At 40.4% G+C, this 15,009-nt stretch overlaps 1 protein-coding gene across 1 annotated transcript in view; it reads left to right on the top strand.

The window, feature by feature from the left end:
- The first annotated feature begins 293 nt into the window (after nucleotides 1-293).
- TMEM164 (transmembrane protein 164) overlaps nucleotides 294-15,009 on the top strand; it is a 33,442-nt gene continuing 18,726 nt past the window's right edge. The window contains exons 1-4 of the mRNA XM_027687073.1: nucleotides 294-472; nucleotides 727-1,302; nucleotides 12,532-12,581; nucleotides 14,250-14,316. Of these exons, the coding sequence (XP_027542874.1) occupies nucleotides 856-1,302; nucleotides 12,532-12,581; nucleotides 14,250-14,316 (564 nt within the window). The 5' untranslated portion in view covers nucleotides 294-472; nucleotides 727-855. The remainder of the gene's footprint in view (nucleotides 473-726; nucleotides 1,303-12,531; nucleotides 12,582-14,249; nucleotides 14,317-15,009) is intronic.

The raw sequence follows: 15,009 nt of genomic DNA, 5'->3' as shown, positions 1-15,009 counted from the left end.
CGAGGGGGCGAACCGCGGGCAGCTGCGTGGGCTGACTGCGATAAGGGCGAGGAGGAGGAGGAAGGGGAGCAGCCAGACGAAAGCAGAGGCAACAGGCAGTAGGGAGCCGAGGACGGGGATCGCACAGCCCGCCGAGGGAGCAGCGGCGGAGGGAGGCGGCGGGGAGCGGCGGGAGGCGGGCGCAGCCGGGGCGGAGGGAGGAGCGGGCGGCCGGGCGCAGCCAATTCGGGGGGACACGTCCATTTTTCGGCGTGAGTCAGGCACGTCGGTGGGGTGATGCTGCGGCGCCGGGCAGGGGCCGGGCCAGCCGCGGGGAGCGGCCCGCCCGCTCGGGCCCGGAGTCTCGGCCGTGCCGGCGCTGCCGCCGAGCGCAGCGTTGCTTCCTCCTTCCCGTCCCTTTCCTTCGCCGGGGCCGGCGCCATGGCCGGGGGCGCTGGGCCTGCCGCTCCCTGACACCCGCCCGCCCGCGGAGGTACCGCGGCCGCGCCGCGCCGGGGGATGCGGGGACGGGGGGGACCGGGAGCGGGACCGGGCGGAGGGAAGGAGGGGGCCGGTCACAGCGCTGACCGCGGGTAAGGGCAGCCCTGCACGGTGGGGAGGGGGAGAGCGGCGGGGGTGGGCGGTAGAGCCGGGTGGGAAGAGAAGGGGTCCCGGGGCGGGGGTCTGGAGCTCCGAGGCTCCGGAGCTCACAGGCTCCGTGCAGCTGCGGCCTCTCCCTCCCCGCAGGCTGCTGCGAGCGGGGCTCCTCCGGGCATCGGAAGGGAAAGTGAAGAATTGCCCTTGCCCCGGGCCGAGCTGCCCCGTTCTCCTGGAGCCCGGGAAGGAAGGACTGCGAAGGGAACCTCTGGACGTTTCATGTTTCGTCAGCCCGGCAGAATTTTGGCTTTGATTCCGTCTTGTTCGTACCTGTTCCTGGAGAAGAGGCACCGTCCCGCCATGTCTCGCTACAGCCTCCACAACCTTCTGGACTGGATGTATGGGGGGGTGGACCCCAGCTTTGCCGGCAATGGAGGGCCGGAATGCGCTGCCTTTCTCTCGGGGAAGCAGCGCTTGCTGGAGAGTTTGGTCTTCCTCAGCGTAGGCATCGTGGAGATCCTGCTGTCCTTGGGGAAGCTCAGGCATCTGCACCTCAGGGAGCTGGAGAATCTGCTGCAGCAGCCCCAGACTAAGCAGGAGAGTTTGGGCAAGAACGTGCTGCTGGTGCTGCTCTGCCTCATCTTTGGGCTGGAGGTGGGGTTCAAGTTTGCCACCAGGACTGTCATTTACCTCCTGAATCCCTGCCATGTGGTCACCATGATGCAGGTAAGGCTTGTGTAGGGTCACCTGGAAGTTGTTTGTGGTGTACTTGCAAGGCAGTATTTTTCCCAGTCTGTGGACCAAAAGTGCATAGCAAAAGTACAAATGCTAAGAATTAATATAAACATTTTAAATTCAGTTTTTAGTCAGTTCAAGTGAAATCTCTCAAGTAACCTGAGTCAGATGAAAAGGTGAAATTGTAGCTATGATTAATGTCCGAATTTCTGCTTGAAAATATAAATAATTAAGGTTTTCTCACCACTTGCTTTCACCTGATCCTTGTTTCAAGAATAGAAGAGGCTGTTTCCACTGACAGTAGTGCTCAAATTTGCACCAAACCTAATGAGAATGGGATTATTGCGAAAGCAGCTGTGTAATCTATGTGCAACTTTTTCAAGCAAGTGACTTCTTTGGGTGTGAATGTATTTTGTGAAGGCGTTGGAGAAATAAATTATTCTTTGTTGGTTTACCTTTCTAATCTTAGAAGCTGAGTAGTAAGGAAGCAGGTGTTACCTGTATCTCATACATGGAGTTGAACAAGGTGATATGGCCTAATACCTGTGGATAAACCATGTGTTTTAATGACTTGTGGGGTTGTTGATGTGTAAAAATATGCAACTTGTGTAGATTTCAAAATAATGGATACATAGAAGGATACATAGATAAACAGTTACTGAACTGGGATATCTAAAGCCTAGAAGCTTGTTTGTTAATACTCTTGTAGATGTACTTAACTGTCAGTCCCACTGAGCTTGGTAAGGAGGGTGGGAGACATAAAAAAATTATTACTTTGTTTAATTTTGCTAATGTTGAATCCTCAGCTTAGAAGATTAGAAACAACTTAGAAAATTCAAGCTCAAGAAATAACAGGACAGTGTCAAAAAGGCTTTCATAAAAGCTGGCATGGTTACAACTGTCTAGGATCAGTAAAATTGGATCGGTGCCATTCTTGGTCTCCCACTGCAGGATGCAAAGTGATCTGGGCTGAATCAGATCAAGCCAGTTGTTAGATTCACACCTGGAGAGCATTTCCTAACAGGATGGGAAACATCTTTTCTGGTTGTACCAGAGGTTTGAGGGAGATGAGTGTTATTTCAAGAGTGGTACAGCGATATTCAAGACCTTTACAGCAATTAATTTACAGTTCCGGAACTTAATTAGTAGGTTATGTAAATTCCTAGGCTGTGATGCAATGGTTGCTCAGTAGTTTACAGCATAGGACACTTCCTTCCTGTGAAGGGGTAGTGATTGCTGTGCAATCAGTTAGTCAGTGTTGGGACTGAAGTTATGGAATGACTATGTAGAAATAATTAAAATGAAATAATGCAGCCACATTCCATTTGTAGTGGAAATTATCCATACTTAGTGATAACTAGGAAATTTTCCTAGTAATTCTCCAGAAAGGAAGTGAGGATATGTTAGCAGTAGGATTTGAAAGTTTGGTTGTCTTTATGGTAGGGTGTTATGACGTTCAGCAAAATGCTTACACAGCCCTGGGGGAGCAAGGACTGTTCACTTCTTTCAGTAATGCCTCCCCCAAGGAGATGGAGACTTGAGCCCTGTAGTCAGGCATGGGCTGTTCTGAATCTCTTTTTGACCAATTGTGAAGCTTTAAAAAATAATCCTGTGCTAATTACTCATTAGAAATGGTGTTCCAGCATTTGTGAAATTGAGAAGGTGGGTATGTCAGCAAAATGCAGAAGTTGGGCCCTTCATTTAGAAACAGGCTTGGGCTTAATGTAGAGGATGAAAATAATGGCAAAACCAACAGCTTTCCACAGAGACACCAGGTTAGACACAGGGATAGTCAATGACTTCAGCAGCAGACAAGTAATAGATAGGTGTAATCTTGCAAACATTGATTTTTGGCCTAAATATCTGGAGGGCAACAGGTTGGCAAGGTGAAATATATGAAAATATAATTTATCCTTCACTTCTGTTCTTGCAGTAGTTTATACATAACCCTTCTGCCGTGTCTGAATAATAGGATGAACAAAGTAGGAGGTGAAGAGATGAAAGGTACTAAAACAATCAGGATCACTTCAAAGAGAAGCCAACAGTAGCTGTTGTTAAAGGGCTGTTCTTTCACTCCATTTCTCTTTTCATTTTCTTCAGTTGAGACTTGTTTCACCTCAGCAACAAAGGCTCTGGGCTCTGAGCCAAAAATATTTGGAACTAGAAGTTATCCTTCAGATTTTCTCTGCATAAAAGCTAAAGTTCTGCTCTTAAAAGAAATAAGACTGAAATGAGATAAAAATAAAATGAGATTTAGATGTGTGGTGCATTTGGGAAGACAAAACTGAGTAATATTAGGGCTACTGGGTTCTACAAATGAGTCTGTTTTGATCAGGTGTCTAATTTCTGCCTATCATGCCAACTTCTGTTCAAATCAAGTCTTTTCATAAGTGGAAAGAAGTAGCTTAGATGTGTCATTGTAAGGAGGAAGTGTCAATGAAATGAACATATTTAACTGCCTGAACAGTTGTCATGGTTAATCAGCTTTAGAGAATGTTGCTGTCCTGTCGCCTGGTTGAATTATCTACAAACAGTGATAATCATTTCCAGCCCTGCCCTGGGTTTTGGCTTCTTGCATAGCTTCTGGAGGAAGAAGGGTGTTTCTTCACCAGTGTCATAAGTGCAGCATCATCGAGAGATAAATACTTCAACTCTTAAAAATACTATATGTATTTTAAAACAAAGGTGAATGGAAAGTTATTTGGTTTCTCTGCCAGTTTTTGGGTGGGGATGGGCTTGGTTTGTGCAGTACAATGCTTAGCTAATGTTGGGTGCAGCAAGGGGAGATGTCTATGAAGGAATTCACACTGAACTCTTTCTTTATGTAAAGAATGGTCTTTGAAAATTATTTGAATACCTCTGTTTAAAAAAAAACAACCCACAAACCACTTGCCTTTTAAGACTGGGGATATAACCGGAGCAAGTGCTGCTGCTGTAAACCTGACTTAAAAGGGTATCCTAAGAGGGAAACATTAAATCCTTAGGGTGTTGCAAACCTATTGGCCTTTGCACAGCTGGAAAAAAATCAGCATATGTTTAAGGAACCAGGTTTATGTTTTGAAGACACTAATCCTTTCCAGTATTATAGGGCACAGAATTGTGGTACTGAAATCGTCTGTGTGAATGAGGTCTTAAATTTCTGATTCAGCAGTGGAAGAGGGAGGATTCCCTCAATAGCCAATCACAGCACTATTGATTTCTTTGCAAGTTTTGTGAAGGAGACTTTTGGCAGCAGCCAGAATGTGCTTGTTGAGAAGTGTCTACATAAGTGTTGTCTCCCTATGTATGAGCATCAGAACACCTACAGAATTGCTTTAGTGAGGTGAAAGGATTTCATGCCTTGCAGTGTCAAAACCAATGATATCAAACCAATTTTCTTTATCTGTTCTGTATTCTTTAAGCTATATTTTTTTCTAACTTTTCAATCACAACCTTTGTTTGTGTTCCTGTAGCAGTTCTTCATTTCACATTTAGGGAAGGAGCAGTTAGAATTTCCATCAAAAACTTGTTCTCCATTATTTGTTTCTGTACCACCAGTTTGTAATTTCTGACACACGTATTTTGGGAGGTGTTATTCACAATCAAGGTAACTTAATGAAAATGTGTAAGCACAGGTGTCTCTTGATGTCCTGTAAGACACCTAGCTGGAGTTAACAGGCAATTAAGTTTAGACAAATATAAACCAGGAGCCAGAGCTAAAATTAGTCTGTATTGCAAAAGAGAATTCTAAGAAAAAAAAAGTAAGGGAAAAGCCATCTATAGCAGAGGTGTGTTAGGGTGATCTCAAAAGCTCCTTTCCAACCTTAATGATTATGTGATAATTTGAATTTTAGGTTTGTGAAGCTGATAGTTTTAATCAGGTTTCCTAGACTGTTGCTAAGATCTTCAGTTCTGAACACTGAAGTCTGTAGAAATCAGAAGTGTGTGTGCAAATTTATTGGAACCTTGTTTAAGGAAGTGCCAGAAACAGGTACTCTGTACTCTAATCCTAAAATGATAAGTACAGCTAGTCCTTCTCTTAAACTGTTGTAAATTTGCAACTTGACCTTTGTATGCCTATGCCTTCTTCCAGAATGGTGCCTTTATGCCAATCTGTAAAATAAGTTTTGTAATTTAATTTTATTTATTTTGTTTTAGGAAGGGTTTTGCAAGAGTGATTTCTCAGTGGTAAATCCTCAGCTGGTCAGTTGTTGTAATTCTCTTCCAGTTCTGCTCTGAATTACTGCAATTCAGGTAGTTAAGGACTAACATTTGTGTGGAATAGAGAAAATGTGTTTGTAGGAAACACCTGTTTTGCTGGATTATAACTTCAAGGGATCTTTTTAGACAAAGTAAACTAAGGGGGAAGTGATAGGTGGAAAGAAGTATGGGGGGTCCGGTTTCATTCAGGGATCTTGATCTGATGTTTGCATAACTAAAACCAGTACTAAGTGCATCTGCAGTTAAGTAAATACTAAATCCTTTGTTCATTGTTTCCAGCTCTGGCTTCTTTAGAGACCTGGATCATTTCTGTCCTCTGCAAAAGGGATTGCTGTGTTTTTGGAAACAATGGGCTGTTTTCAGAACATATATAATAAACATAGCTTGACTGAATTCTGCACCACTTGGGAATATATTCCAAAATATAACTAATTAATGACTTCCCTCTTCCTTTTTTTTTCTTTTAATTTGTGTACACAGTTCTTAAATGCTTTGTAATATTTGGAAGAATTCAGTTAAATTGTGTACGGTTTTCTATATTCTGTCTCTTCAAAACCTTGAATTAAAAGTAAAGGGTCATTCACATCCTGTTATTTCAGTGTGACTATGAGGAAGCTTTGATTACAAAAATTCAGTAAATTTTTATAGAAATTATGCTGAATAATGCTATTGAGGTACATGAGCAACAGCCTGCAAGTAAGAGCTTAATGAGTTACTCAGTTTTTAAAGGATAATGGTATTCTAAGTTGAAGAGGTTTTTCAATAGCTCTGGTTTTAGCTTGTATTTAGGTTATTGGGTAAGATGTAGAGCAGCAAAGGCAAAAATTCCTATTAACATATATACATTTTTCAAAATGTAGGTGTCTAAATGTAGGCTTCTAAATCTCCTTTCAGTACCTGTGCATATTTCCCTAATCCGTGTGCTTTTGTGTGCACCTCCTATATTCCAAAGCCCGGTACCTGTAATTTTTATAGCACCTCAGAAGACAGGACTTGGTTTCAGGAGATATCATAAAACTGAAATTTAGTACAATTTGATAAGGGTTGTAAAAAGTTATTTGAGAACAGCAAGGCAAAATATTTGAGTTCAGTATGATTTACTCCCAAATCAGTCTATTTAGGAATGTGAGATGCTGTAGCAAGGTCAGCAGTCCTTTTGGTGCTCTGAAATGCTGTCTGGTAGCAGAAAATTCACCACTTAAGTGGAAGATGTGCAAAATGACCCTCACAAACATATTGGATTACAAAGTATGCAGCTCGGGTTTGGATCTGCAGAATACACAAGTCCTTCTTTTTACAGCTGCAGGTTCACCTGTGATACTTTCCTTCACAGCTGATGGCTAGAGAGGAAATCCATCACGATGTGTGGTGAAAAAGGGCAGCTGAAGAATTAAAGCACTGAAAGCACCGGTGTTTCTCAGTTGCAAAACTCATTTCTTGCAAAAGAGGGCACTGATAGGAAGTGACAGGTCAGGAGACACTTCTTCACTTCCTCTATGCTGGGTTTGTGATGCTCCACACTACGAGTGTGGCTTTCAGAACACCAGGGCGTGCTCGGGTGGTTTGATCTGCCCTGGTTCTGACAACTGTCAGCCTTTTCTTAATTGTTACGATTTGTTTTTAAGTGATGATTTTGTTTTATTTCAAAAACACTGTCAACTGAAGTTGAGAGGCTTTTACTGATACTGTAATTAATGTAGTAATTATTTGGTGAGCTGAGGAAAAGCTTTTCTGTGATAGTTTTAACACTGTATATATTTTGTTTCACCGCTGTGTTTATTTTTAGTAAATCCCAGCATATAGTAGAGAAATGGAGAAGGAATGGCAAGGATTCCTATTCAGAAATAATAGACATTTTTAATTTAGTATAGAAAGGATAGCAAATGTGTCTTAAGGCTGTGATTCACGGTTTTCTTTGTTTCAGAAGATTATGGTTCAGCCATTTTAATTTAAACAAGATTTGGCCTGTGATGCTTTATCCTGAGCTGAAAATGTGCCCTTTAGTCCAGGTGACAGAGACTACGGGAATGTGTCGTGGTGCTGGTGAATGTTTGAGCTGAGGAATTGGAGTCTAAAGCTCTTGGTTAAGCCTTTGCTTTGAAGTTGCTAGAATTTGGAAATGCCTCTGTGCTTGAGGCCAGGTAATTCTCTGCTTTATTCTGGATATTCTTAGGAGAAAAGAATATAACAAGCAGGGAACTGACACAGGGTAATCTTGCTCTCTAAACCGGAGTAGGAACTGAATGGTTGGAAATTGTAGATGAAAAAGCTTAACTTTCTCTGACCCCAAATATTTACACTGAGGGTTATCATCTAAAGGCCACTAGATGAATGATTAAGTAACCAGATATTGGTTTGTTTTGATGAGATCATCACAGATTTAAAGCAAATATAATTCAAAGGGCGACATATGTAGTTTGAGCAACATGTTAGAGAGGGACAGGCCTCTTTTCTTTTTTCCTCTTCTGTTTAGTTTCTTTTTTTTTGAGAACAGAGCTATTTATATTGTTTCAGTGTGTTATAATGTATCACTGTTGGCTGCAATATATTTTTAGGAAGGATTTTTTTTTATCCTATTTGGCAGTTTCACCCACCATTTCATGTAGGTTGTTTGCTGGTAACTTAAACTGATGTTTCAGGAGTAGCTGCCTGAGGCCTTTGGGAACCTCAGTGGGGTGGTGGACTAAAACAGCAGCAGTGACCATACTGGACACCTTATAAATTCCAGGGATTGGGATGTCTTTCACCTCATGACTTCCAGTCTAAGAAACCCTTCTGTGCTGCCTCCTTGCCCTGCTGTAAATGTTTACACTGCCAGTCACAGATGATGAGTTTTACTGCAGGGGTTGTACATTCCCTGCAGCAATTTGAACCATGTTGATGTTCATGAGTCCTGAGCCATGAATTTGAAACCTGCAAAGGGTGTAATGGGACTCGTGTTTCTGGTGACACTTCCTCAGGGCTTTAGATTGATGTGGTGAGGGTTTATGTTTATTCAGATGGCCAAGTAATTAGTGTCAAGCCAATTTAATTGTTTGCATTGTGATACTTTGTTGGTTAGCGAAATGCCAACTTAAATTATCAAGTAAATTATCAGGAATGTGGTGTTGTATGCCTTAGTTTTTTATGGATTGTGTTACTGTTTCTGTTTCTTTGGCAAAAATTTGCTGTAGTAAGGCTATTAGATATTTATTATCCTGCTGTTTCTAAAGATCACAAATTTCTGTTGTAAAATCCTCCAAATTGAGGGATTTTTGAACTGTGACAGGAAAAAAGGTATTGGTGACTTGAGGCCAAGTAGAGCAGGACTTTGCTGTGATGATTCTGCTTCTGTAGGAAACTGATGCAAAACATCTTGTTTGGGAGGAAGAAGTAACAAAAGTGAATGTATATGAAAGTGCATGTAAAAATTTTATTGTGAACTCTTGCAAGTTCCCGCAGTGCCACTGACAGATTTAGATGTAAGTTAATTTAATTTACACTGAATTTAGATTTTCTTAAGAAATTGGACTTTTGCTTTTTTGATTGTCAGGTTTTGTTAAAGCACAGATTTAAGAATGGGGAATGAAGTAACCCACTACTAGTGAAGGACTGGTGCAGAAAGTGGTGAGGGGAAAAAGGAAAAGTAACTCCAGTGACCTCTGAAATACTAAGATGTGATAACTAAAGCTAATGCACAGATAGAAAGACCTGAGTCATGTGTTTAATAATTAATCCTAAAATTATGAGAAATCTAGAAATCTTTTACCTAAGGCTCTTTCCTTTTAGAGGGTGAGTATAGGTTTATCGATTAAAAAACTAAGCCTGTGGAAGGGGAGATTAATCTAGAATATCTGTCTTAATGAACATATATAATTTACAATACATCAGATTGTAGAGGATGGAAACTGTTGAAGTTGCTACACCTCATCCATCCCTGGGAAGCTGGGAGGTGGAAAGCAGGGACAGGCAGCTTCTTGTGCTCCCAGAATCTGGTTTATGTAACACAGAAGCTACTTTTATTGAAGTATTTCTTGATGCTCTGCCAGCAGTGTTGCAGAATCATGAGTATCCTTAACGTTAGGTTGGCAATTCCACAGGACACATTAATCCCTAAAGCTGTGTGACAGTAAGGCAGCTGTGGTTTTTATGCTAAAATATTAAATACATTCAACTTGCTGCTGTTTAGCAACTGGAATGTAACATCTTTTTCAGATGTGGCAGTCTGAGCTTGTCAAACCATAGGTATGATTTTTATTTCAGTTACCTTTTAGAAAGCAAATGATGGCTGAATTGATAGTTTATACGGAAAGAAATGCCAAGTCAAAGCTATAAGATGGAGCTGTTAAACTATTACTTCCTGATAAATGATAGAATGATTGTTTTGAACTTACTTTAAAATCAAGTTTCGAGTTAATTAACCAAGACTTTTACATCTCTTAAATTGTCTATCTGCTTAGATGTTCCTTGCCTTGTGTGGGAAAATGGATGGTTTTCTTTAGTACAGTAAAGTACACTTAACCCTACCAGCCTTGGGTAAGTGTACTTTACTGTATCTTAGCCTTTTAAACATACCTTTTAATCTCTCCTCCTCTGGAGAGTACTTGGATACACCTAGGAAGGTGAAAATTTTTATTTCAGTGCAGGTTGACCAAAGCCTGTCTCTGTCTCACTTTGTTTTTCCTTTTGTTTTAAATTCATTCCAATTTTGGAATAATCCAATTTCCCTGAATTTTTCACGTTGCTCTGAATATTGCCAGTAGAAATTAAAATCTAACCTCTTGAAGTTTTCATTCTGAAATAGTACACTAAACCAATCAATTTATGATCTGGTTAAGAGATCATGACTGCAGTGTTTGTAAAGAAAGATGTGTTTCCAGTCTGCTGCAAGGAGATACTAAATCAAACAGGCGGCTCAGGGACAGACAAAGCTGTGGGTTTGAAAGGTAAATGAAATCCGTGCTGTGTGTGTGAGATGCAGGGGTTTGGCTCGTCCTGTGCTTGGCTGTCTTCTGCCAGGAACTACTCAGACATCTGTAAGTGTTCCCATTGATCCCAGGAGTGCTACTTCGTGTGATGCTGAATCTGGAATGGTAGAGTTGTGTGACTTGTTCTGTTCTTCCCTCCTACCTTTTGAATTGTCTTTTGTCTCTTTAGTTTGTTGATCAAACAAGATGATCTTTGTTATTCATGTTTCTGTCTCAGCGGGGCTGAGGCTGGTGGAAGAAAAGCTTTTCATGACAAGTTTTGACTTCGCTCTCTGCCGCAGTGTACTGACTGAAAATTAGTGCCATTAAAATACTTTCAAGGGCAGCTCTTATGTGTAGTATTTTGGAGAGATTTGGAACGTTCTGGAATAAAAGAAAAGCGGAAATCCAGCCAACTCATAGGACCAAACAAACAAAATCAGTGAGCTCTCCCTATTTAGCTCATAGAGTGAGGCAATAACATTCAATTAATAGGTATTTGAAGAGGTGTTTTTCTTTAGTTCAGAGGCAGTATTGCTATTCCATTTTGAACAAAAGACTGTTCGTGTCTTTTGAGAACAGCTCTTGAGATTTTTACTAGTCTTGATTTTTGAAATGTTGATTACTAAAACTGGTGGTGAAACGTGGCATGCTAACACGTCAAAGAAACTAGGAAATGTTAGACAAAGGAGAAAATTCGCAGCTGACAGCTGAAGCATTTGAAGATCTCTTCCATAATCCTGAAGTTTTAACATAAACATTCTGGTTATGATTTTTCTGCTGTCATAAAAAATGGAAGTCAGGCTTATTTTGTGAAAGATCCCCCTTAACAGACGGATTTGCATGCTTTAAAGTGTTAAATATTTATTTTTCCCTCATCAGTTCCTAAAAATGTTTCTTTCAGTAGAGTTGAAGTAAAAATAAGCAGCTGTGAATCTTGTTCTCTCCTTTGCCTGTCTCCATGGTAGTGAAGTGTTTTAAATTGGTATGTCCATCTCAGTCTTTGTAGCAGTGCCATCCTTTTTAAATGTGAGCTGGTTTTTACCCTCAGCAATGAGATTCAGTGTACAAATGTGTATTGTAGCTTTTGCTCTATAGAGTAGTTGGAGCACTCTGCAGTGTGTTAGAAAAAGAAATGTCTGGTGTGATTAAGACACATTTCTGGTTTGATTAATTAGTGCATATAAAGAAAAAGCTCAATCTGTAGTTTTCTGGTTTTTTTTTTAAGATGTAGGAAAGAGAAAAAAATTTACCTTGGAAGAGCAGAATTTGTTTCATGACAGTATTAACTGTGCTTCAAAAGCAACATATATCTTGTGTCAGTATATAAAAGGATGATGCTTGTCCTCTAAATTTAGATGGGGCATTTTAGCAAATCAACAGAACTTTATTACATAAAAATTTAGATGAGGTCCTATTTATGGTAGGAGTATGGCCTGAAAAGAAAAACAAACATGCTGCTCCCGTTGTATTCAGGTACTTTCGGTGGCTAATAGCTGGTGACATTTTTACAGTAATTTCCAAATACTCTGAGTGTGACAATGGAAGTATTTAAAGGTGACTGCTAAGCTTACACACAGAGCAGATACTGTGGTAGCCTTATTTTGGGAAGTATTAGGAGGCTTTCAGAGACAGGCATCTTGTGTGGGATCCTCAAGAGCTGGGTCTGGCACTGCTGAAGGGAAAGGCAGTGGTGTTGTTGTAAATGCTGGTCTTTAGCACAGCAAGGACCTTATCATGATTGAGGGTTAAGGGAGCTGCTGTAGAAAATGATTGGTAATACAGTAATCTGCTTTTTGAGAGGCCTTCTATAATGCCAATAACAACAGGCTATAATTTGACTTGTTTTTTAGGCACTGAACTCTTGGTGCTACTCATACTGCTTAAATCCTTTTTATGTGGGTAATGTGAGACCTTTTAATTTTTTTCAAGATTTTTAGTCTTTTCTAGCTCTGCTGTAAAACAGTTCTGGTTAGCAATGATTTGTGACATACAGAACTGGGTAGGAAAGATTTAGAAAATGGAGTCTAAAAGAGGTCATATCATTAATTTAAATTTGTTTCTAACATTTCAGATTTTTCTTCTCGCCTGTCCCCCATGTCGGACTGCAATGATTCTCTTCAGGTAATACCTCTTCCTTACTATGTTTCTGTCTACTTCCATAATGTATTTTAGAAGTTAATCACTGCTGAAGTCATAAAATACTAAGTTTTATGTCCAGTTGGAAATGCATATTGGTTGGATTGGAAAATGATACATTGAAAGGAGTCAGGGCTTAAAGGGTGAGTGTTGGGCCACATACCCTTGGTGCTTCTCTACTGGTAGATTTGGCCTCACTTTTGAACATGAATTAGCTCAGTAACTGAGGAGTTAATGCAGATTGAGGTATGAGCTGCTGTAATTTGTGTCATGGGCCTTGTACCTTTTTATTATCCTCAGTAAAAATTAGTAACTGGGCCTCGTTGAAGGCCATGCATATGGTATGGGTCTAATTTTAAAATTGTGGATGGGTAAGGTTAAATAGTTAATGCAAATTCTTGCTGACCTGGGTATTTCTCAAATCCATGCGATCTTTCCTAAAACACTGCATGTTACTTTAGGAACCACAGGAGTTTCTAATGTGCAGGAGGCTCTAATGGGCTACAGCAGCAGAGTCCAGTGAGAAGCTAAAGGACTGAATTAGTTGTGTTGTGGGGAGGGTCAGGGGACTTTCCAGGCAGAATGATAGTCAGGAATGGCTGTAATTGCCACCCTGACATAAAATTCGGCTCTTTCTTGTCTAATTCTGGACATTTACTGGAAAAATGATGCTGGGGGAATGTCTCCTACTTTCTCTCTGCAACTTTTCCCTGTTGTTCCTTATTTTTTGTGCTGGGATTATAGAGATCCTGTGTCAGCATCTCCATCTTGGAGAGTGTGAAGAGTATGTCTGGTGTCCAGGAAATCTTTGCTACAGGTTATAGAGCAGAGGCCACAATATTTGTTGGGGTTTTTTTTTTCAGATTGAGTATTTCTATTTTGACACCCTGACAGCGTATAAATTATGTTTGAAAGACTGTTTTAAAATTGTAATACCTTCTCCCCCTCGCCCCCCCCATCAAATTCCTTTTAAATTCCTAACAGTTTATGACAGACAGTGGTTCAGTGGTTGGTGGCAGTTTATGCTTTACTTAGTATCCAAACTGTTTTAGTCTCCTTTATATAAGATACAATTTTTCTGTTCCTGTGATGCAACAGTGGTTCAGAAAAAGGTGGTTGAAAGCTGCATAAAATGCAGTATTATAACACTATTTTCCTGCCTCATGCTTTGCTTAGGACTTGCTGTTGCATTTTGATAAATGTAGTTCTTTTATTTAAGGGACTTCTTTCAAAATCCTGAAGCTTTTCTTTGAAGCTATACATTTGTAGGGTTAAGCAGGATAAAAACCATTATCAAATGTGCTATTTTAAGCTCTGGAAGACAAGTGAACAGCAGAATTCCAGCTATCTAGCAGCTTGCATCATGAACAGGATTATGGACAGTCCAGGCTTTCTAGGAATCCAAAGCTTATTATAGAAAGCAGTCCTACTTTAGGGACTTCTGCAAATGTGTATTTAAAGATATGTTTTTGTCCTGGTTATTGCATTTACCAGTATCTCATTAATTGCATTTAACAGTGACTTTATTCAAATTCAAGCCAAAAGAATTTTAAGTGTCTTGCTACCTTTTATTGAAGAGATACTGCATAAAATAAGCGAAAGCACTGCATTGGATTTCCATCTGTGAAAAGAGTATCCCATCTTTTTTCTAAGGTTGCAGATGCATATGCTGAACGGGGCCCTGTTGGCATTGCTGTTTCCTGTTGTTAATACACGCCTGGTGAGTGTACTGTAGTTTTCTTCCTCCTTTTTAATTTATTTCTAAAAGATTTTCTTTGGAAAGATATCAGAGCTTTGCTTTGTTTGGCCTTTTAAAGTTTATTTTACCAGGCTGTAGATTCCCGGTACAGGTCATTACAGTGGAGCCAAAATACCAATCTTGGGTTTTTGGGTGTCTGTGACTCGGTGTGAAAAGCCAACACTGCTGTATTCCGAGCATCAGTTCCATCCTGACCTTAAAGGAGAGGAAACTTTAATGGCTTTGAAAGAGGCTTTCACAGGTTAACCTGGTGGCCTGTGTCAAAATTCAGTTTCAGGCTTTTCAGACTCTGTGTAAATGTAAGATTCCTCTGGCCTGGAAAATGCCAAATGTTGTTCTTGGCTGTCAACCCCTCTCTCCCAAGATTAGGCACAGCGGGTTTCTTTTTTCCCATCTAAGTTTTCAAATCTGCTATAAAACTCCGGTCTCCTGGACAAAAAGTTAACCTGTTGTTGTGCCTAGTAAGATTCTTAAACCTATTGGCCATATAGCACATGAATTAATATTATTAACAAAATTGTTGTGGACTTCAGACTCCATTGCAAATCTTGTTATTGGCTCTCCCTTTGCAGATATTAACTGTCTAAATAAGATTAGGTATAAAGTTATGCTTATGTGCAGTTTGCAATTGTTTTATTAAAACTTGATACTGCT

Source organism: Neopelma chrysocephalum, unplaced genomic scaffold (genome assembly GCF_003984885.1).
Source record: "Neopelma chrysocephalum unplaced genomic scaffold, ASM398488v2 Primary Assembly neopelma1_73, whole genome shotgun sequence".
Classification (NCBI taxonomy): Eukaryota; Metazoa; Chordata; class Aves; order Passeriformes; family Pipridae; genus Neopelma; species Neopelma chrysocephalum.
Note: the sequence above shows the minus strand (reverse complement) of the source record. Positions and strands in the feature narration are given on the sequence as shown.